General features: G+C 34.2%; 1 protein-coding gene across 3 annotated transcripts in view; it reads right to left on the bottom strand.

Annotated features, from left to right (window-relative positions):
• Positions 1-25,439, bottom strand: part of NEGR1 (neuronal growth regulator 1) — an 855,325-nt gene that overhangs the window by 477,751 nt on the left and 352,135 nt on the right. For all 3 annotated transcript variants that reach the window (XM_060626826.3, XM_060626825.2, XM_060626824.3), the window contains exon 2: positions 4,976-5,208. In XM_060626826.3, coding sequence (XP_060482809.1) covers positions 4,976-5,208 — 233 coding nt within the window. The remainder of the gene's footprint in view (positions 1-4,975; positions 5,209-25,439) is intronic.

The following is a 25,439-nucleotide window of genomic DNA, read 5'->3' as shown; positions in this document are numbered from 1 at the left end:
CATCAGCTCAATGTGGAGCACAAGTGTGGTGTCTTTCTCTTCCACTATGTACCTTGTCAAGGCTTTAATATTCATAAAAGAATGTTAACATTAGATTAAGATGTGCTGGTCTTTAAAGAATACAGCTCTATACTTGTGGCCACATGGAATAATTGCTCTCCAGATACTCATTGGCAAGTCTAATTTTGAAATATCTGTACCTGAATTCCTATTCAAAGACCTTCTGAGAGAAATAATATTTGCGGAGGTTTGATTCAGAAAGGCTAGGTCCTAAAATTTACTTACAGATTAAGGTAATAATCAAAAAGCTATCTCCCTGTTATTGAACTGGCATCATACTGAATTTACTTTCAGATGTTTAATTTTTTTCTTTACTTCCCTGTACTTCAGGTTATATTGAGAGGTGTTATAAGGAATGATTCTCTGAATGAGCACTGTGAGTGTTGTACAGTTACTGTTGAGATGTTCCTTACAGCTCACAGTGGTTCACTGGGCTGATTCACAGTAGAAACGTTGTTCCGTTCTGAGTAACAGGATCAGGGCACTAAGAAATGTAAGTGTCAACTTTATGAGCATGGAATGAATAACTAATCCTGTTTCTCTCTGTGTACTGGCTGCTACAAATATCAGAACTAAATTTTTACCAAGTTCTAGAATTACTTAGAAACCATGACATAAATTTTATGTTCTAACCTCACCAATGACTGCATCCTACTCTGCTTACCTTACATTTTGCCTCCAATTTCTCCTATTTACCTTGGTGTACTAACTACTTCTTTATAAGCCTCTTTAAATCCTTTCCGATGTAAAACAGAATGTTTAATAATAAATGGTGTTTGAATGTGTTGTCTTTCCATTTTACAAAGGCTTTCTCCAAACAATGACTAAGCCAGAGGCAAGGGGCTAATACTGTCATAGTTTGGGATCTTTGGTAAGCACACACTGAAATGAGATGGAGTTTATAGTGCAGGGTATTTATTAGGAAATGCCTTTGTGATAAATCTCTGGAGAAGGAAGAAGAATGAGATGGGATTGAACAGAGCAAGAATTTCAGCTGTAGAGCTGTTCAACAGCTTCAGCTGTTCTGGAGCCAAAATGGCTGATCAGAGTTATCCTACTTTAGGCTGAAAGGGAAGGGCCTTTATACCCCCTGCATCAATCAGTCCTCAGATATTGGTTGCTTTAGGACAAGTCTGACTTTGGGGAAAGTGGCTCTCTATAGCTGAGGTGATCCCTGAACAGTCTGATCATTAAATGCTATAAAAACAAACCCAACAGCTAGAAAAGCAAACCCATCCCTGAAAAGGGAAGTGTGCCACCCCATCTATCACAAATACTCCAGGTAAGCCAGATAAGCTGAGGAAATCAGAATACCCTGGAAAGTTAAATACCCTTAAGAAGGTATTTTGGCCATAGAATTATGTGCTAGTCAAATAATCTATTGTACCTAGAGAAAATCTAGAGTATATTTCCCTGAAAGGGCACAGGTGGAGGAAGAAACATTTCACACATATGTAATGTGTGTGTGTGTGTGTGTGTGTGTGTGTGCGCGCGCACGCTTAAAGGGGCTTAAAACAATATACATTTATTATCTCAGTTTCTGTCCAGGTATGTCTTAGCAGGATCCTCTGCCCACAGTCCTATAGGCTATAATCAATGTATGGTCAGGGCTTATTATTGTGTGCATATGTGTTTAATATACAGTCGGTATGAGTGTCTATTTTGTGCTATACACAACCTAGACTTTAGACTTGGACTCTAAGTAGAAGCCATCTCTATCATATACTCAAGTGTGCAGCATTTACATTTCATGATTCCTATCACTACAGGATTGTACTAAGGAACTCAAGCTTCATAGCAAGTCTTCCAGCCTTGTACACTTTTACACTCATGAAAAAGAAACATTATGCTTAGTAAATTCTTTATCACATGATTTGAAACACTGGACATTTAGGTAGCTTTATCAGTGGTATATTACATATAGGCAATCAAAATTTTATCTTCTTACTGAGCCTATTTCTATGCCCTTGAAGTAAAACTCCAATTCGCCACATTCTTCAAATTTCATGAGTATATACATTGTTCAGCTAAGTTGATGAAAGCAAAACATGGAGATAAACACAACAGACCTGCAGACTATATACTGAAAGGTATGGCTATGCACAACTCAGTTTTCACTGTGTTCAATGCAAGCATGGTACAAGTGGTACGGAATATTTTTCATACCTAAATAATATTTTCCTTGCAAATCATCAGTGATTTATTTGTTTGTTTTTTGTTTGTTTGGTTGGTTGGTAGACTGGTTCAGGTTCTTCTGTTTTCATTTTTTTTTCGTGTTGGTCATCTTTTTGTTTCTCACTGGTAGGGACCTTAAGATCTTCTGGTTTGAGTCCTCCTCTTTCAAATGTGAAAACTAGACTTTAGAGAGGCTTGATAATTACCCATTTCATGAGAGAAAACTCAGGATTGGAATCCAGGTTTTCCAACTCCTACTCTAGTGCCTTTTCTCCCTCATTGTTCCATTCACTGGTATTAATAGCTCTAAGAAATCAATAGCACTGACAAATTTCCCATGCACAATGTCTGTGTTGGCAAGATATCCTTTCTATTATCCCATTTCTAAAATGATTTTTTTAAATATCGCTGGAGCACGCAGTTGCAACAATTAAAGATGAGCTTTGTTTTTACTAGCCAATGTGTGTGTTTGACATCAGTGATTAATACAGTCTTCTCTCACTTGCTATGTTTCTTTATCTTGGTGAATAAAGACTTGACAAATTGTTAGGCAAAGAGCATATACTTCAAAACTATTGAGATATACCTGAGTAGCAGACAACCTAAGAAATATAAAGACTGAAGAGAGGGGCACATCCGCTTATTCTCATTCATCAAGAGAAAATGTAGCTTAAGTGGGGTTGACTTTTTGTGACATTTATTTAGTTCTTGAATTGACTGACAAGCCTATTAATGTATTCCCTGAACTTTATTAATGTAATTGGAAAACTGCCCACATGTCAATCAACTTCTAATAAGTAATTATGTTCATAAATACTGTAAAATTATTAGCTTTTAATTTGACCCAAACACATACTCTCAAAACTGTAACATGAATTTTATTTTTCTAGAAGAACAAAATATTCTAATAAAGCATTGAATATTGGCATTCCCACAATGCACTTCCTAAAATGGAATTTAAAAGTTCACCATCATCAAATGGCCAACAAAAAAAGAATGCAATAGTAAGGCATGTAACAGTTTAAAAAAATCTGTATGATGTGAAACAGTGTATGTAGCATAAAGTTATGAAGCAATCCTATGAAAATTAAACATGTGCCTGGGCACAGTTCATATAGCCATAGTCTGGCTTAAAAATACAGTCCTACTATGGAACAAGAGAGAATGGAAAAAAAAGAAAGAGGGATATATTTAGTGTCTAGAAATGCATCACTTAAACCTATTAAGAACCAAAATGACTATATCTCCAGTGACTCAAATATATTATTACCCAAGTATACTTTTTTCTCATGTAATAAAAATCTTTTGCAGTCCTTGAGGTAGAAATTCAAGTCAAAGGGCACAGAAATAAACAAGAGAACAAGATTGGGCTTAGATAACAGTAGGATTGTGTTTTTGACTTGTAATCCTATGCTGGTTTCTGAAGCTGGACCAACTCCTGCCCTCTAGCATCTCTAGATAATCTCTGAATAAAGATAGACTTTGGTGTAAACTTTATTCTATTCTCATATGATTTTAAATAAAGAACATCGCCACAGTGTGCAATGTTCTGTAATAAGAAAAAACATTGAGGGAATTTACAGACTTGTTTGCCTTATATTTGCCTCCTGAAAGTTAATTATTTAACTAATATGTTTAACCTTTATCACAAATTTAAAATACTTACTAATAATTGAAGTTGTATTTGAATTCAGGTTTACCTCTTTATATGAGGAAATAAAGTTCCAGATGTAAGTTAGTAAAGTTCCAGATATAAGCCATGTACCTAAATTAATAGTTACTGTTGAATATTTGAAGGATAAACAGAGAGATAACACAACTAACTTGCTCACTCAGCTTTCCTATTAGGAATAAAACATGCACTCACTGGCACCACATTATCATATAATTTGTTATTAATTTTACTTAGAAATGCTGCAATGTCATTTTGAGATCCACAGCCTAATATTTCTATGCAACAAACACATGATTAATCTGTAAAGCACAAGGAAATAATGTAAAAGGGCAATAATATACATTTTCTATTCTACTAGCATTATAATTGCATTTTTCTTGAAAAGTATTTATATTGGGGATAAATATGCTCTTACATTTTAGTATGCAGGAAAAATAAAATAGCTTGATGATTCAGTTTGTATTTGGAGACTGCAAGTTAGCTAGAATGATTTATGGTCTTCTGAAAGTAAATCAAAGTATAAAGCATTGTGTACCATGTTTTTTCAATAACTCTATATTTAAATAAAGTAATTCTAGAAGTCTGTTTCTTTCCATTGTGACTTGAATTAATGTAGGCAGAATTTGGATTAAGACAGAGTGTTAGCAGTCTGGAGGATTACTTTTAAAGAGTTAATATATATATATATATATATATATATTTTTTTTTTTAAAGTTCTAATATTTTAATGTATCCATCATGAGTTATCAAAGATTAAGTTTAATGTATCAATCATGGGTTCTCAAAGATTTATTGACAAGGTGACTCAAAGGAAGATACTGAGTGAATCAGACACAAAAAAATCATAATGTGGTATTAATGGATAATTTTTGATCTTGGCAAGTTGGGATTTGTACATCTATAATAGCCATTACACTTAATGGAATCTAGGAACATAAATCCCTGAAGATAATGACAACATATCTTTCAACAATGTCAGTTACTTCTGAGTCATTCTGATATCTAAATATCGAACACTGTTTTAAGTACAGTCCTTCACAATTTAACAGTTACAGAAATGCGTACCTTGTACAGTTAGATGCACCTGCATTGTCCTTGGTGTATGTTGAGTCTGAACAGAACACGTGTACGGGCCATCGTCTGTCACATCTACATTCTGTATCTGGAGGCTGTAGTCTCTTTTATTCAATGTCGAAATTGAAACTCGAGGATCCACTGACCACTTATCACCTCCCGCAAAAATAATACTTGACCGGTTCAGCCAGGCACCCTTTGAAGCTCCATCTTCCAAATAACACCTACAAATTACCAGAGACAGAACACTATTAATCAAAATGAAAATGAAAGACAACGTTATCTTTGCTCTGAGTGCATGTCCGTATGCTGAATTATGGTGCTGCATCAAATGCAAATATCAGACAGTAATGCAGAAGATACGAACATATGAACACACTGGTACATCTTCCATTCCCAATGTAAACGTGAAACAATACCTGCATACGGTTTTCTTTTGTTTTAAATGTGTGTGTGTGTGTGTGTGTGTGTGTGTGTGTGTGATGACATGCACATGTTTTAACTTGAAGCCAGTCAAAATCCTTTTTCATTCTCTCTGGATGATGAGTAAATTTAAATTAAGTTAAAATAGTTCAAGTAATAATTTTCAACATTGAAACATTTTTTTTCTTTGAAATTATAAGAAGTAGAAAAAAAGGTCCATGAGTTGGCCTGTTTTAACCAAATCCAATTCTAATATAATGCACTAGATACTAGAGAGAAAGCATAGAATAGTACCATATCATGTCAATTTTTTAAATGATGCATTTGCAGAGGGGTAAGCTTGTATTCTGAAACTATAAACTGCATTTTACTGATAATATTGCTCTTATGATTAAATGAGACAAGGCTTAAATGGTATGTTTAGTAGCAAATTCTTGCTGTCTTTTCAATAAACTGACCATAGTCTTTCTAGGAAGCATTAATTTGTCCAAGAAACATTTACAAAGCATCTACCATTTATGGATTTACACATGATATTACCCTTGCTCTCTAAAACTTTTAGTCTGGTAAGGAAGCTAATCAAGCAAATCAATCAATGCTATATACAGAAAGAATATTTTATTAAATCAGGCACAAGTTACAAAAGAGTTACTTGACTCAGAAGGGGTATTGGGGGGATAGAGAAATGCTTTATGGAACAGGAAATGCCTGGAATAAAGGGTAAGGAACAGGAGACATGACATTTAGACAGAGGTCATATGTGGGTAACACCAGAGGAAGGTGAGAGAAAGTTATACACTTCAAGGAAGTACAAATACGCATGGGATATAGGGTAGGAGGGGTGAGAGATTAAATTGGAAAGGTAGACTAGAGCCAGATGATGATAGCAAGCCTGATGACAATTAGTGGATTTTCAGGCCAATTTTGATGCCATTTATTCAAAGTTGTATTCTATAACTAGATTCAAAAATATAGCTTTGTATCTAATAGAAGTTAGGCATCATGATTTACAACAGAAGGAAGTTGTGGTCATATATCAGTGAATTTGCTGAAGCCTGGAATTCTATGTTTCATCTTGAAAACGTTCTGATACAAATTAAACACTAGTTCTCTTAAATGAGTACAAAGCACAGCCACAGAATGAAAATACACATACATCGAAATAGTTTGACAGCATTTCTGCAGAACACCTTGGGGGATTGAACACAGTGTTTGAGATTGCTACAAAATTGCAAGCTGAATGCAACAGGGTAGGCTGCTGCCAACTGTATAAAACTAATCAGTGGGTGAAAAAATAAGGAACAAGGTACACTGCAGAATCTAATTTGCAGGCAGCTTCACCATCTACAGAATCCAAGCTAGTAAAGTCATAAAGGTCATTATTAATTGAAAAGCTTTTCCTTATGTAATTAATGAAGAAAATAAAACTCACCTTAATGACATAATTAAACAATTACGGTATATTGCCATTCTTAATGACATGTAGAAAAAAGGTAGAGGGGACATATTTCCCATTTCAAAAGATCACGTGTCTACATGTATTGGGTAGAACTGAATTACCACTACTAGGACTGGGATCATTACAATGCTTGTATTTAATATATGGGCTCATCAAGTGTTGATTGTGTGACCTCTGTATTCATGGCCTTCACACATTATCCTGTCTGGTGCTCATTACATACCCTGTGGGGTATGGATTGCTATGTCCAATTCATCACTAAAAAATAAATTCAATGTTTAGGTTAAATGACTTGCCCAAGCCACACTACTAGCAGGTGACAAAGTAGAATTCATAATCAAGTCTTATATTTCTATATTCAATGTCCTTTCCTCCTTAATGTAGATCAACGACTTTTAAAATAGGTTTCAGAAATGGAAAGATGATCAGAATGTTGTAGAAAGTACTGCAAGTAATTTCTTATTTACTAAATGTGACCAACTGCTTAACCTGTCCTGTTCTAAAGGAAGCAGAAAATTAATTATTAATGGGTATTTTACCATGAAAGTCTGATTTAGAATACTCTGCCCAGCATTTTCCTTTCCCTTGAGGCAGGAACAGCTTTACTTTTATTTGGGGAGGTATCTGGAAGACCACAGAGATTAACTGGCCTTTAGATACTAAAGCTTTCATTGACCAAATCTGGGTTATAACTCCTGGTCTTAGCATAAGCACTACTCCTCTGCTCTGGCATATCAGGGATCATCAAAGAACAGAATTCAACGTCTACACTGTGAAAAATGAAAAAGGAGCTTTTTATGTCTCCTTGCCTGGATAACTACATTTTATAATTGTTATTGGTCCCAACCCAAAGCTTTTCAAGACATACATTAGGAAAACCCTTGAATGAGACACACACACACACACACACACAAACCAAAACAAAACAAAATTTGGTATTAATTCCTTGGATTTCTGTGGAAATATTCTCAAATTCCACTATTTAGCTAAAATTTAAATTACTAAAATTACCATAAGTGGAATTCTACAAATTGGGAAAGCAAGACCTAGGAATGGCATTCTATTTCATAAAATCATAAAATATTTATATAAAATATGTATAGTTTTAAGGTGAACTAGGAGATAATTATATCAAATATATGAAATTGGTCAAACACACGTTTCGTTAAGAATTAGGACTGTGTATTCTTCCTTTCTGACATATCTTTGTTCTTCACACCCACTCTAGTTTTGTTTTGTTTTGTTTTTTGTTTTCCTTTACAATAGAAAGAGATGCTGCCTGACATGTGCACACTGTATTAGGAAGAATTCTGAAAGGAAGGAAGATATTCTGGGTGTGGCAGAGTGGGGAAGGTATGTAAGGAGGGGTGAAAGAAGGATGAGAAGTGATGATTATTTAGTTTTGCACTCCTTGGACACCAAAAAACATTTTCTGTGTTAAGAATTCTAATGTCTAAAAATATAAACATGTTGGAATCCTGACCTGTACAAAATCTGTCACTTAGGAAGGATGATAAAGTATACTCATGAATAGCCATCATGCAGAATAGTAAATGAAGATATAATAATTAAATTGTTGTAATTGGATTATTACAATTGCCCAAGCGTCTCTGGTTTCTACCCTTGACTCCTGTAGCATGGTGTATTCTTTGTACAATAAACAAAATGAACTTTTTAGAGTTTAAATGAGATCATCCATACCCCTTCCTATTTCATTCATATGAAAATTCTAATCCTGACAGTGGTCATGGATCTTATGGAGTCTTGTCCCTTGATGCCTTCCTCACCTTACCAGCTGCCGCTCTTCTCCAGGTTACTCTGTTCTAGACTGTGATCCTCTAGCTGGGCTTCCAACAAGCCATGCATACTATTGCCTCAGGAAGTTTGCATTTGCTGTTCTGTCTAGAACTCTCTTCCCCCAGATACCTGCATAACTTATTCCCTATCTTCCTTAGGCCTTTACTCAAGTTCCTATTAAATAGAAAAATTAGGGGTGCCTGGGTGGCTCAGTTGGTTAAGCATCTGACTCTTGATTTCACTCCAGGTCATGATCTCAAAGGTTTTTGGGACTGAGTCCCACTCGGTGCAGAGCCTGCCTAGGATTCTCTCTCTTCCCCTCTCTGCCCCTCCCCCTACTCTCAAAAATAAATTAATTTAAAACATAGCACAAGTAACACCACTATTCCCAACACTCTCATGAAAAGCATTATGTACTCAATTGATGGTTTATTTTCTGTTTCTCCCTGCTAGAAGTAACATCCAGGACCTTTGTCTGGTCACTTCTGTATATTCCAGGGCCTACATATAATTGAAAATAAATATAAATATTTGTTGAATGGATGAATGAAGGCAAAAATTAAGATACTTTTAGAATAAGAAATAATAATGTTGAAAAGTGTATCAAAATTTCCCAAGTGCAACCTATTTGGGAAAGCAAAGTCATGCCCACATTAAGTTATGATAGCATATAATTAAATGCAAATATCTGTGGTACAAACAATAATTGCTATATGATCCATAGGATGACTAAGCAATCTGAGACAATGAGTGGAAACCAACGTCAGTGAAGAGAGTTAAGTGGTAGGTCTGGGGCAGAAGAGAATTGGGCTTGGGGCGCCGGGGTGCCTCAGTTGGTTAAGCATCTGACTTCAGCTCAAGTCATGATCTCATGGTTCATGAGTTCCAGTCCCACATCGGGCTCTCTGCTGTTATCACAGAGCCTGTTTCAGATCCTCTGTTTCCCCCTCTCTCTTCCCCTCACCATCTCTCTCTCAAAACTAAGTGACCATTAAAAAAAAAAAAAGTGACCTAGGCTCATAACTACTTGAAATATGAAAGAACTACATTTGACCCTATACTTCAGGAACCACTTTAAATTACTGAATATTCTGCTTAGGATGTACTAGGCACTTAGGCACTTCGAATTATCCTATTTAATTTTCATATAACGCTATAAAAGCCAGATACTAATGTCTTCATTTTAACAATGAAGACACAAAGGTACTGAGAAATTGTGTCTGGAATGAAGCCAGTCCACCTGAACTCAACCATGGTGGTAGACTATGCTATATATTCCTAGAGTTAGACAGTGGCAAGGGTGAGGGCTTCTCCGACTATATGATGAAGAATTAATGTGTGAGGGAGAGGTGGGGGATCATTAATGTGGGTATGGGGCAACAATTCTTGGGTCACAGACTCAAATCTTTTTTCCTCTCTGAACTCCCAACATGGACATTTTTAACATCTAGTAATCTCAGTGATCTTAGGATCCCTTTGAAGTACAGACAATGAAATAATCTGGATAAAAAATGTTCAATAATGAAGGCATCCTTTTCTTAATATATATCCTTAGAGTATAGCATGGCTTTTCTTGAAAGCATTTTTTTTCCACTTTAAAAATCTGCTAGACTACCTACTTCATTGGGAGATGAGTGAAACATCTCCAAAAATATACTCGCCACCATAAGCTGTGTTAATACCATGCCAAATATCATGACAAACACTTCCATTTTCAGTCAATCATCTGGATGTTTTGTAATCATAGTTCCAAAGATCTGGTTGCTGGAAGATGTATAGAAAATAACCTGAATATTTAATTTTGTCTCATGGTTGTTAAATATATAAACCTGGGCTTAAAAGTGTTACTGCTTTTCTAATAGGGATGGCATTGCTGTCCCTGAACTCTTTTAAGGGGCTCATTTATAAATGATATCACTATATACTACTGGGCAGGTCCTAATCTGGGGGGTATAGAGTCCCGTTTGGTGAGCTGCTAGTTGATCAAAATGATGTTGGAATGATTCAAATAGACACTATATGTGATGTTACCTCTTGTGATGATTAAATCTGAAACGTGAATATATCAGAAAGTTCGGTGGAAATTAGCATATTTAGGTTATTTATTATTTTTTAAAGTTCTAGTAAGAAAAAAAAAGCCTCTGGCTGCTGAGGATTGATTTTTCTCTTTCATATCTCTAATTCCCTGTAACACATTCCAAAATCATAAGCCTTAGCACCATTACCAGGACCCCACACAGCAGGATGTATTCAGCTCTATGGAAAGAGACCAGCTTTTCTCAAGACATGTTGATTAATGAAAGCGCCTATTAAAGGTACTAACTAATAAAAGGAGAAAAGTGCTATTTCCCTTGGATTCAAAACTAAACCATGTGAAAATGATATTCCTGTGAAGGAGCTGGACAGCTTACCTTCACAGCTGTCTTTTCATTGTATCACAAAGTTCTAAATTTGACAGAAGAGCTTTCAAAAGCATAAAGAAAAAAATCAAAAATTCACAACCCCATACAATCACCATTCTAATTTCTCATACAAAGAGAGTTTTGATGTCCTGGCTTCCAGGCCGAAATGAAGTAAGAGAAGTAAGAGATTAAACAGAACAGAACAAATTGTATCCCCCCTCCCACTTGCCTTTTTTTTAAGACACTCCCTTCCTAATGTCTTTCATGACAACACTCCGTAAAATATCATACATATGAATGTGGATAGACATATATGTATATATATGTACATAATATGTAAATTATATAAAATATTTGTTAGATATTATAGCATATAATATATGAATATATAACATATATAATATAGCATACTACATATGCTATAGGTTGATTTAATATTTCTAGTTCTTCTTCACTACTACTATGGTGGAAACCACTCTGGGGCAGAAACAAATATTATCTTTCTAGTTTGGCATATGCAGGATATGTGAGACTTTGTCAAAGTAAATCCACAAAATTGGCAATTTGTCCAATTAGTTTTAGTTGTTTACTGAAGTACCCACACCTCCAGATGACGGGAATTATGCTTTGAGTATTTTTAAGAGATATATAAGTGAAAATGCCCTTCTGCAGGTAATGGTTCATAATGTTGCATGTTACCTATAACAGTATATTAATATTACTGCATGCCAGATACTGTTGTAAGACCACTGCATATATTCCTGCACATCAATCCTTTAAAATATATAGCTACTGTCAAGTACTATCATCATGCCCAATTTACAAAGGAGAAAGTAAGGGCTAGAGAGGGTAAGTAACTCACAGATGACCTGCTTACTGAAATTTGTAATGAATGGAAATAGCTATGAAATAAGGGCATTAAATCTTCCACATTACCTCAGTAATATTTATATTAATATGATTAATTACACATGTACATTTATTTTTAGAATGGAAATTATGTCGTTTGGGACATATTTTACTTATAGTAACAAAAGAGTAAAACAAAATACCAAATAACGTTGATTTCTTATTTTGCAAGAGAAATAAGTCTCTTTCCCATAAATTTTGAGAGTGAGAGTGTAAACCCATACCTTTTAGTCTTATTTTAATGCACTATTTAAAGTATTTAAGACTATATTTAATAACACATTTTAATCCAACATTTTCAATGGCTAAAAATCATTAAAAGTTGGATTTGGATTAATCACTAAATTCTAAACATTAACATCAATTTTTTTAACTTATAATTAAATCATGCTTTTCTATAATACTACTTTATCTTATTCTTTCCATTGACTTACTTAAATCAAGCTTCCATATAAGCATACATGTCTGTGTTTAGAAGGGTCACTGCTAAGAAATATTTACATTTTTAATTCTTTAAGACATTATTTGTAAATGATTCAACATATACATTAACATTTATTACATAAAATAAGTATGGACAGAGTGAAAAGAGCCTGTACATTATGACTGAAGAAAATAGTAAAGTCGTTACTGAGGTCTAACTATCATCTTCTGCTAATAATAATGATAGTAATAATAATAATAATAATAATAATAATAATAATAAAATTCTATTTGCTGAATGATGACTATGGGTTAAGAGGTATAGGAAATGTTTTAATATATGATATCATTTAACACTAACAAAAGCATTTTGAGAGGGAGGTGTTAAGAATGGTGCATGCATGAATGCAGGATTGATGAATTAAACAGGGAATGTAACGAGAAGAGGTGCTACATATTTGAAAAGTTAGTTTAGGACTAGGTTTGCTCAAATGGCTTTACTCATGAATCAAATTGGAAATTGCTTTGTCTTTTCTACTTTTTTAGTTTTTGAATTCAACTAAACCAGCTTGCTTTCTCCCACATGGACTTGAATGTGAGATATATGGATCTGGAAGGACTTCAAATTTTCTGTTAACTGGCAGGTGCTCTGAACCGCTGTGTGGAGAATTTGTCTGCAGTACTGTCTCCCCAGCAGCTGCTTCCTGGAGAAGTTGGACTTTCACCTCAGGAGCTATAAAGGGAATGAACACTACATTCAGAATGCATGCAGGGGAGGTTTAAAATAGCAGTATCAGAGAGGGAGAATGCAATCAGGCCCAGGAAAGTGACTGAGAGAAAGCTCTAGGGTCTAGGCAAACCTCTCTGTTACATCCTTTTTGGGATGGAGCCAAGTATAGACACCTCATTCTCAAAACAAGGGGAAAAATAAAATGGAATTCTGTACTAAAAGCAATATCAGCAACTCCACCTCCTTCTATCAACCATCTTTCTGTTTAAGTCATTTAGAAAGTATTCTATTTGCACATAAATACAGATGATGAAATAAGAAATATACCACCAAATGGATAAACAGAAAAGTTCTATACTCCTCTCTTTTGTTAAAGTAATTAGTAGATACTTTTTTATAGCATTAATGAATATTCAAATTTAGAAAACAATAAGAATTATAAAAGTTATTCTTTCTCTTCCTCTCTGCTTATGTTGATCTTTAAACATTCTGCTGGTCACTGTTGGATTGTTCTTCTTGAATTTTTTTCTAGCAAAAATATTCTGAACACAAATTTTATTTTATGAATAAAGAATGGCTACATAGCACAATTAATTAAAGCCAGACTTGCAATCATTAACTAAAGTAGCCATTAATCCATATTTATCTGTCTTCTCTTGAGCAAATTGACTAAACCATATTTCAGTATGAGCTATGCCTTAAAATATAAATTAGGAAATGTGCCCCTGAGGAAAAAAAAATGTACTTTTTTTTTTCCATCTGCTTCCTGCAAACAAATTTAAACTAATTATATTTCCTCAAAAGATGTTAAAAGTTAAAAAGTAGTCTCAAGTTTCAGTCTTTGCTAGATCACACAGACAAATTATTTGTCCTTGAGAGGCAGCACAGTGATTAATTATACTTTATGTTGGAGTTCAAATGCCAGCTTTCTTGGGTACTAGCTGTGGAATCTGGAGAAAATTAATTTACCTCAATTTTCTCACCTGTAAAAGGGGGTTAGTAAAATTATTGATCTGACAAGATTGTTATGAGGATCATATTAGTTTGTTTAAGGTGTTCAAGATGGAGACCATTATGTGGTAAGCGTGTAAATCACGGTAACTATTATTAACCTACCTTCCTATGGTTAACTTTGTTTAAAAATAAAACAAACTACCATCACCATCACCACCAACAAAAACCCTGTGATACCAAACCCAAGTGGAAGAAAGAAAAAAGAAGCATTTATAGAGCCTGGCTTGATACATCAAAACATTATTTTTCTACATAGTCATAGCAAAGGGCTGGATCACAAGAAATAATTTACAGATAAATGAGACATATCTTAAAGTACTTCTATTTTCCCACCCTTGAGCTTCCAGAAAGGCTTTTTTATTTACCTTCAACTTCCCATCTTATAAGCAGAATATGTAGAAAAAAAGAACTTTGGTATTACATTATTTATTTTATTTTATTTATATTTTTTTTAACGTTTATTGACTTTTGAGACAGAGAGACAGAGCATGAATGGGGGTGGGTCAGAGAGAGAGAGGGAGACACAGAATATGAAACAGGCTCCAGGCTCTGAGCTGTCAGCACAGAGCCTGATGCGGGGCACGAACCCACGAACTGTGAGATCATGACCTGAGCTGAAGTCAGACGCTTAACTGACTGAGCCACCCAGGCGCCCCGGTATTATATTTTTTTAAAAAACGTTATATTGAGACTGAACACTTAATGTTTAGAAACCAACTCCCTGGTTTACCAGTTATGGTTTGGGGCAAGTAATTCAACCTCTGTTAAAGCTCGACTTACTTGTTTGCAAAATGAAAATAGTAGCACCTGTAATAAGTAACTCCAATTTTGATAAGATCAAATCAGACTGTGCCTGGGAGATAGATTTATAAAATTATAAAGCAAATATATAACTGCAAATATTTTATAATTATATACAGTTTTATGAGTTAACTTTCCTCATAACTCTAGAACATGATTATATGTATCTCTATTTGGAGATTACATGAGCACAATGATGTTCCCAAACTCAGTAAGAGGAAAAAAGAGTTACCAAGTGTCTTCTTTGCTTTTACAGTCCCTAAAATTATTTTCTATCCTATGTAAACTCCTTTACTTTTTAAATTGCTCCCTAATTTTTTATTATAATCTGATGTCTTTGCAAAAATTATAATTTCTGGTTACTATAAATATGGTTATTTTATAATAAACCTGTTACTTCTCACTTTTAATTGTCCATGGAAATCTAAATAACACAGTGATTTGATATTCACTATCATCCACTTAAAAAAAAGGACAAGTTCTATTTTTTAATGCTATATTGTTTCTTTTTATCCTCAAACTCATATTTCCATTCTATTTCTGTCATGTAATATAATCTTAAGTAAATTTTTTGCAAAATTTTAAAAGTATTTTATTGGTGCCTGATCTTCTCTGTGATAAAACTCAGCATATAAAGAATCTAAGAGAGCTCTGTAACTGTAAGAATCGAGGTGAAAAATATTCTGGATGAATTTATTTTCACAATTAATAATGCATAACTAATCAAATTATAAAGAAATAGATCACATTTTGATACTTATTTATTAACCTTTTGTTTTTACTTTACATAGTTAATAATGGATGTGTTAATGAAGTGGTTTTATTTAGATATATGAGCAAAACTTTCTTGCTCAAATGAGCATACTATTTGCTTACATGAACCAAGGTCCAGAATCAATTCTGTTAAACCTTGTGTTCCTAAATAACACTATAAGAATGGAAAGAGTCCTGATACAGTGATACTCAAATCCTTAACTTCATCAGAGTGATGCAATTCTGGTAATCCATTACCAAAAATAATTCCAAATGCTCTATCAGTATATAATCCTATTATATCTTTCTGAAGATTATATATATATATATATATATATATATATATATATATATATATATACACATAGCTGTAGCTATGTTGAAAGTAAAGTAGAAATTCCCTAAATTACAAAAGGATTTACTGGACTCCAGAATTATTCATTGTCTCAACATCAACAACAATAATAAGCTTGCCTTTATGACCTGAAGGTTTTACACTTTGGGTGATGCCCCTTGATTTTTCTGCACATTCATGAGATTTTGTAAAAGACAATGGTGTAAGTTGTAAAAGACAATGGTGAAAGCAGGAGGTACGACCTGGAACCAACCATCCACAGATCTACTCTCAGGCAGGTCATTTTTAGGAAAGAATATATATATATAAATTATAATTTTTATATTATAAGAATTTAAGATAATTTTTTAAAATTTTTTAATGTTTATTTATTTATCTTTGAGAGAGAGAAAGGGGGGGGTGGAAGGAGTAGAGAGGGAGATACAGAATCTGAAGCAGGCTCCAGGTTTTGAGCTGTCAGCACAGAGCCCAGTGCAGAGCTTGAACCCATGAACCGTGAGATCATGACCTGAGCTGAAGTTGGACGCTTAACCGACTTAGCCACCCAGGCACCCCTTAAGATAAAAAATTTTAAATGTTTATTTATTTATTTTGAGATGGAATGTGCGCGCGTGTGCACACACAAGTGGGCGGAAGGGCAGAGAGAGAGGGAGAGACAGAACCTCAAACAGGCTCTGAGTTATCAGCATGGAGCCTGACCCAGGGCTCAAACTCATGAACCATCAGATCATGACCAGAGCCAAAATCAAGTCACATGCTTAACTGACTGAGCCACCGAGGTGTCCCACCCCAAAGACATTCTTTATAAAGAACATTTACTTTTTAAGGATAGTTGCTTAAAAAAGTCTTTTCCTTTTGTGTTAATTCTAGTTTAGAGTTGCTGGTAATCTGTTAAAAACAAAACTTGGGTGAGACGTGTTGTATTATAATTGCAGGTAGGATTACATGCAGGTATCAATAAACTAGAAATATACAGCCTGTTAATACTAATAATAATGTCTTATTTTGCTAAAATTCATAAGGTTGAATATTCTTTTTTGTTGCTGTTGTTTACTCAGTATTTTTAAATACGTGTTGGTGATCTCTTGGGTTTCTTTTCCTTCTGAGAAATCTAAAATACATTTACTTTTTCTCTATGACCAACTCTTTTGTTATTCTTTTATTTTCATATTTTAAGTATGTTTTAAAGTTTATTTATTTATTTTTAGAGAAAGAGGGATAGAAAGAGAATCTTAAGCAGGGTCCACACTGTCAGCACACAGTCTGGTGCGGGGCTCCAACTCATGAACTGTGAGATCATGACCTGAGCCAAAGTCAGAAGCTTAACTGACTGAGTTACTCAGTTGTCCCAAACACTTTTGTTATTCTTAAATCTTTGTTGCTTTAAGAGATATGTGTGTGCTTCAACAAGTGTGTTTATGTGTACGTGTGTGTGTGTGTGTGTGTGGTGTGTGTGTGTGAGAGAGAGAGAGAGAGAGAGAGAGAGAAACAGAGAGACAGAGAGAGAGAGAGAGAGAAGACATTTGGGGCTAAAATAAATAAGAAATAAAAATGAATATTTATAATTATGAGAATAGTAAATGATGGAAAAAATTAAATATATAGCCAATATTCATTTCATCCAAACTCTTCCTACAGAAAGTACCAGAACCTCCCCAAACATCAATGCATTTCTTGCTTGAGAATCCATCCAGCAGTAGTATCTAATGGACAGCTGGACCCGTCATATCTCAGTGCCTGGCTGGCTCCGAAAAGCAAGTGCCTCCGAGGGATGTAAAATTCCACTGTGACTTCTGCAAAGCTGAAACTTCAGCCATGAATTTCTGGCTGGACCTTCCCTTACTGGATTGCTGCATATTTTCTCATCTCCATGACTAAATCATTTCTCAAGGTCAAAATTCTGTGATTTTGCTATTACTTTCTCAAGTCACTCTAAAAAGTAAACCTGAAGAGCAAAGAAGAAAACTGCCACTATAATGCTCTCTAAAAAAGGTGAACTGGAACCTGAGGAAATGTTGATGTGATTTCTCCAAGGATAACTGTACCCTGAATTTAGAGCAACATGGGGTTGAATCACAGTTTTTCCTGACACTTACTAGCCTGAGAAATTTTCAATTTTTTTGAGGCTTCACATGTGATTCTTTAAAATGGGCACAGTAATACACACGTGAAAGGACTATTTTATGAGGATTCACTAAATTGTCCCAGGTGACAAGACCTAACATCTAACCTTAGATGCTGTTTCTTTGGGAAGCTCTTCCTGACATCTCTCTATTCCATGCCCTAGACAAGTTTAACAGAACTCTTTTAAAGATTGCATTGCCCCTAGCACATTAACTATCTTGCTTTATTAACCCACACTGTAAAATTGCTTGTTTAATCATTTACTGGCCCTGCTAAACTATAAAGGGCCATGGTGGACTTATTCATTGTGAGGCCCAGAAATGAGTGCAGTGTCAGTCACATAGTTAGTATTATATATATACATATATATACATATATATATATATATGTATATATATATATATGTATATATATATACTATAATATAGTAAATTATATATATATTAGTATATATATACTAATTTATATATTAGTATACTAGTATACTAATATATATTAGTAATATATAAATTAGTATATATATATATATATATGGGTGTGTGTGTATTTTGAATACTGTAAAAACTCTAAATATTGCATGAATGGTGCATTAAAGAGAAGAAATCACAAAGTGCTGAAAACAGGAATGAGGTGGGAATAGGTCAGGGAACAGGGTCAGGGTTTAGTACAAGAGGTAGCACTGGTACGACTCCTGTTGTACTGTAATTCCTTTGCTCCTGATTATCCTAAATCGAAGCATACACATTAGTCTTGGGATTTCCTCTATGGTTCAAAGTGGAATATATCATTTGGAACAAATGGGCATGCCCACTGTCTACAGAGTTCACTGGTTGTTCGTTGTCATATAAAAATAACACTAATGCAAAATTCTAGCTTCTGTGCGCTGAAAGCAGAAATGCTATTTATCTCAGAAAAACAAATGGAAGCCACTCGTATGGCAGTATTTTCTTTCCTAAATTTCTGGAACATGTGAGAAAAATTCTGGGGCTAGGTTACATAAAAAAAGTGAGTGAGGAGTAGACCTAACGAAAATGTATTTAATAAATGAACAAATGTTTTGTCTAAACACAGGAAAACTTTACTCATTTGGTTTTCATTTGATCAGAACAATATGAAATTTTAAGTTATCATCCTTACAAATACAAAATGGGCTTTTAAATTTTTACTTGATGATCTCCAAACATATTCTTAGTTAAATATTATTGACATTTTTGTCATTTAGTTTAGAGTTTCTAGTTTGGGACAAAAAGTCTTCCATTTCTTAGCAAAAGGTAACCTTGAGATTCACTGTCCTTAAATTATCTGTATTTCCTTGCTGAACATACTAGCAATTGCTTTTAGTATAATTTGTATCTAACATAGTATATATTTGGGAAACATAATTACACATAATAAATGTATGGCAATAATAAATTAGAAAAAGAAAAGAGAAATAATGTACATGCAGGGCTTTTTAACGTTAGAAATACACCATGAAGGGTCCCCTAAACTTTTAAAGGTTACTACATTTGAAATTCTTTGTATTTCAAATATTTTTATCCTCAAAGACTCTGTTTTACTCTTGAACTGCTATCTTATGTAAGGAACTCTTTACTGTTTATTCTATGATTCTCTACCTTAGCCATTAATCTCTCACGTGAAGCTGTCAAAATCTTTTATGAAAATCGAAGTGTACTGTGTCCACTTCTCTTATCTTTCACACTGCATTATTTTCAAGCAGCCCAGCAAGTTAGTTAAGCGCAAACTGCCTTGTAAAAATCATGTTTGAAATCCAGCCACACTTTCCTCAGCTTTTATTCTGTTACCAATATTTCACAATTGTCTTTGCAATCAATACTGAGCACACGATCCTATTGTTTCCTGGCTTGCTTGTCTCCCGAGTTCCTTAATCTACGACTGTCTTCTGAATCAAAAGGACTTCATATGTGTCATGCTGTGTATACACATGCATCTTTTTTTTCTCTCTCTAATTGGTCTCTCTAATTATAATCCCTTGAAAGAAGCTATCGTACTTTTCTCTTTGCTTTCTCTAAAGCATGAGCTTATCACATGCATGTTTTCAGAATTTCAAATCAACACTGTGCAGTACTTTTAAGCCCTACTTTATTTTTCATGTACTAGTACAAAAGAAAAAAGAGATGAGTTATAAAATATAGCGCTTTATGGAGAGTTAATAGATTTAAAAGTGGCATTTTATTGAGTCATAGGTAAATGAATGTATTCATTTTTCTTTGAAATACACATTGGTCCAATAATTAAAGGAAACCATTCATGGCAATGTATACTTTTGATTTTGCCAAACCCCAAATTTTCTTACAAATAATGAGAAACATTTGTCTTTCATCTTCAGTAATGCCTGGAAGTCACCATTACCTAACAAATGCTCAGTGACCTCTGTGAAATGAGTTGGTTATACCAATCAGCTATTAATGGGCAGGAAGGCAACTATAGTAAGCAAATCACCAATAGTGCCACTAATTAAACTCCACTTTGTATTTAAACACAGAAAACAAGGTGAGAGTGAGATATACCTGTCTAATCTTATTGGGAAATAACCGTATTTCAAAATGAATTCAAAATTGCTATTTTGAGGAAAAGCCTGTGTCAATTCTCATCTCAAATCCCTCAACAACTTTTTTTTTTTTTAATTTAAATTCAAGTTAGTTAACATAGAATGTAGTCTTAGCTTCAGAAATAAGGCCCAGTGATTCATCTCTTACATATGAACCCAGTGCTGATCCCCAAAAGTGCCCTCCTCAGTCTTAATGCCCATCACCCATTTAACCCATCCCCCCACCCACCTTCCCTCCTTAAGTTCTGACTATGCAAGTATACTAGAAATTCCTTTGAAATTATAAATCACAAATTCCCTATTTGGTCATTGCTGAATTGGCAAGCATCCTTTAATTGTCAACAATTTTGCTTTAAAAATTGTATTTAGGGGTGCCTGGGTGGCTCAGTTGGTTGAATGTCCAACTCTCGGTTTTGGCTCAGGTCAAAACCTGGGATTGAGCCCCACACTAGGCCCCATGCTGAGCATGGAGCCTGCTTGAGATTCTCTGTCTTTCTCTCTCTCTCTCTCTTTCTCTCTCTCTCTCTCTCATCCCTTTCCCCCACCTGCACTCTCTAAAATAAAATTTAAATAAATAAATAAATAAGTAAGTAAATAAATAAATAAATAAATAAATAAAAATTATATTCAAAGTCTGTCTTCAGCCAATATTTTTGTACTAAAGTTTTTTTTAATAGTCTAATCAATATTTTTGTCCACAAAATAATGTAATTACTAGATCCTTTATTTCCATCTCATTTAACTTATTTGGATAATTTTAAATATATGAATTCAGGATAGCATCTGACATTATTTATTACTCACTTAGAAGCTTAGAAAAGAAAAATGCTTAGATTGTTTATTTTCTTCTCATCATTACATTTTCAATTAGTGTGTGTAAAGGGGTATTTTTAAACCTTAAAAATCTATGTCCCTGTTTCTTGTTGATATAAAAAATGGCTACTTTACAGCCAGCTATTGTGGGTATATTTAGATGGTAAAGACAAACCAAGGAAGGGGGAAATTACTTTAAGGTAAAGGGTTTTCACTTAAATTGACTTACAGTATACTGATTACCACAGTTCCAGCTTCTGTTTCTGAAAGACTGTGCACTACAGTTCATAAATTCAGACTTTGAAAATATGAATGAAAAAATTTTAAATTTAGTTGTATATAAACCTAAATAAATGACAAGACTCTAAAAAATCTTGCTGACCTAAGCAATTACCAGGATTACTCACTTAGATAATAGCCTCAGAATTAAGTGAACATTAAATTAAAGATGAGGGAAGTGTTGGAATAATCGTAATTATTTTCAATAATCCATGCTTTTCTGACTTCCAAAAAGGAAACTGGAGGAATCAAGATATTAAAAACCAAAATCCATATAAGCACAATCCTGAAAATACAAAGTTCAATAACACAATCAATCCTAATAAAACTATTGTAGTCTGGTAGCTGTCAACCACACATTGTAAATGATCAAATAATGATTACAATCATTTCATCATTAATGACATACTAAACACTAATCAAATATGCAAAAGCACTTTATAAAATCATTGTTGTTGCTATATTTTACAGGAAAGTAAGATGAATCTCAAGGAAGTTAACAGCCCAAAGATACAGACTACAAATAGTTAAGGATGGGTTTTGAACTCAAGATCCAATTGAATCCATATTCCTGGCCCTTTCTGCCATATTTTCCAGACTACTACAAAACTAATTTACTCATATACCACTGAACAACCCTTTTTATCTTAGTATGTTACAGAAAATTGTGTACATGAGTCCAGAAAATAAAATATATTTTTTAGTAGACCATGGTCAGATCTTACATGGGCCTAATGACACATTTAGTAACATAAAAGGGAAGCAAACAGTATTATATAGAAAGTAATTCTCCTATATAGTAATGGATACACTCCTGAATATTAATATTCTTCCTTTTCCTAGCCCACAGATATAAATGACAATGAACTCAGGGCTCTGGGGCCCTCTGACACAACAGGCTGCAAACTCTCTGAAGGCAGCTTTGGCCATCAAAGATAAAGCAGACCGCCTTGTAGACCAACAAAAGAAATAGTTGAATGCCTCCATTCAATTATACACCTACGTCTTATGTAAAATTGTTTGCTCACTTGTTGGTTCTCCAGGGCCCATAAATAAAGAAAGTCCAAGTCCTTATTTTCCCCAGTGAACCAGTACAGGTCATTTGTCATTTGTTTTAGATCAATCTTCTGCTTTAGCACTAAATAAGGAAATTTTTTTAATTTGTGTTTACTTTTGCATTCACTTTTCCCAAGAGTCTACCATCGGGAGTTATTAGGGCAACGTTTGTTACAATAACTAAACCTCAGTTGTACATCAATGGTGGCATGTGTCATCATGCATATCTTTGATGTCAGTTTCACTTTTTTTAATTTTTTATCTATCTATCTACCTATTTATGTATTTATTTATTTATTTATTTATTTATTTATTTATTTATTTATTTTAACGTTTATTTATTTTTGAGACAGAGAGAGACAGAGCATGAATGGGGGAGGGTTAGAGAGAGAGAGGGAGACACAGAATCTGAAACAGGCTCCAGACTCTGAGCTGTCAGCCCAGAGCCCAATGTGGGGCTCAAACTCACGGACCGCGAGACCATGACCTGAGCCGAAGTAGGACGCTGAACCGACTGAGCTACCCAGGCGCCCTGCACTTTTGTGCCTGAAAGCATGAAATTTAGTTTTCACAGAAATTTCAGCCTTGTTAAGATAACCAGTTAACCATGCTGTTGCTAATGAAATAATGGGCTTATAAGCAATCACATTTCTGTGGGGGGGGGCTTATGTTCACACGTGGTCTATACAGAACATTTGCTGTTTTAAAAATGAAGAGGCACTGAAGACATCATTAAAATGGATAAATTCAATTTCTATTCATTTGGGTTTAGCAGTAAGCCAGGTATAACTCAAGAATATAAGTACATATTTTAAGAAGTCAGAGCCGATATTGAGTAGTTTGGGGCACTAAACAATACTCTAACAAAATTATTATTATTTTTTTGCTGATGTATTTCAATAAAGAATAGCTTTAATATCTAAACTTCATTACCAGCTCCTTCAGTACACAGATATTTTCACTGCCAATATATATCACAGAGCCTAACACAGTGTCTGATAGCTACCAAGTGCTCAACAATTACTGGTTGAATAAATTATTCGTTGAATAAATCATCTTTCAGAATTATTATTAATAACATAAATTACAAATATACCCAAGTTCACTAAAGGGGGTTAAAAACACATCATCAACCCAAGAAATAATGAAGTAGTATTCTCTTACAAAACTAAATTCTCAACTTTCATTTGCTGTCTTAAATATATTCATTGCTAAAGCTGCAGGAAGTCTGGGGGAAGGAGAACTCTTTCCATACATGGTAAAAATAAGGAGAAATAAGTAACCTGACCCTTGATTAGTAAAAATTTATTATTCAAGTCAAAGTGAGAAATGAAAATCAGTGTTTTTAACATTGATATTTTAAAAGCTATACAATGTTTGTGAAATTTTTTGTCAATACATGTCAGTCATATCAGCAGGAAATATTCCTATTTTACTTTCTGTGAATTTTAATGGTCATGTAAGTACACTTAGTCTAAATTCTAACTGCAGAGCATGTAGCATTCTTGGTAACATAAGCTGGTATAAAGGGCTTGAAAATAGAACCTGAAGACCTGGACTCTAGTTTTTATTCTGTTAACAACCAACTAGCTGTTATCTGAGACTTAGTCTCTGTAGACTTTTCTGCCTTATCTGTGAAGTAAGATCTGTATTTTTCAAAGTGGGACCCATGGAACTATTTTCTTGGGATGTTACCAGGCATCCCTTCAAAATACAGTCTAATATACATATAAATTATTTAAAATAATCAGGTTTCCTTATTACAAGAATTCTCAGAGCATTTAACATATTAATGTTCATGAAGACTCTATGAGAAAGAGAGATAATAAATAGGTATTCCCAAGCTGATTTGTCTCTAAATGCCATGTCCAAGATTAATCTTGAAGAATTAATGTTCCACAAAAAGAAAAAACAATGAGAAACTCAAAGTAATGCCTATCTCCTAGTGAATATTTCAGTGAACCTCACTTTGCTCACTATGGCTCATTTAGAGACTTGGCCTACAGAGCAGAAAACTAAATGTCAACATTATACTATGTACTATGATTAAATTCAAGGGTAGCATCGTATCATCATGTATTTGCTCTACTTGGGTAATCTGAAGCTCTAAAATCTAGTTTTATAAGCATGGAAGTTATAGAAGTTACATCAATCCAATTCCTTTTTTTTTAAATGCTTTATTTATTCTTGAGAGAGAGAGAGAGAGAGAGAGAGAGAGAAGAGAGACAGAGCATGAGCGAGGGAGGGGCAGAGAGAGAGCTAGACACAGAATCTGAAGCAGGCTCCAGGCTCTGAGCTGTCAGCACAGAATCCTACATGGGGCCTGAACCCACAAACGGTGAGATCATGACCTGAGCCAAAGTCAAACGCTCAACCGACTGAGCCACCCAGGCACCCCGCATCCAACCAATTCTAGGAAGGGCATTAGTTCACTTTATATAAAAATGAATAGAACCAAATCGATATATAATTGGTATTTTCATGGATAAATACAAATCAATATAATGATTCATGAATGGTAAATATAAAATTGTTAAAATGTATA

The sequence above is a fragment of the Panthera onca genome, chromosome C1 (assembly GCF_046562875.1).
Source record: "Panthera onca isolate mPanOnc1 chromosome C1, mPanOnc1 haplotype 2, whole genome shotgun sequence".
NCBI classification, from domain to species: domain Eukaryota; kingdom Metazoa; phylum Chordata; class Mammalia; order Carnivora; family Felidae; genus Panthera; species Panthera onca.
Note: the sequence above shows the minus strand (reverse complement) of the source record. Positions and strands in the feature narration are given on the sequence as shown.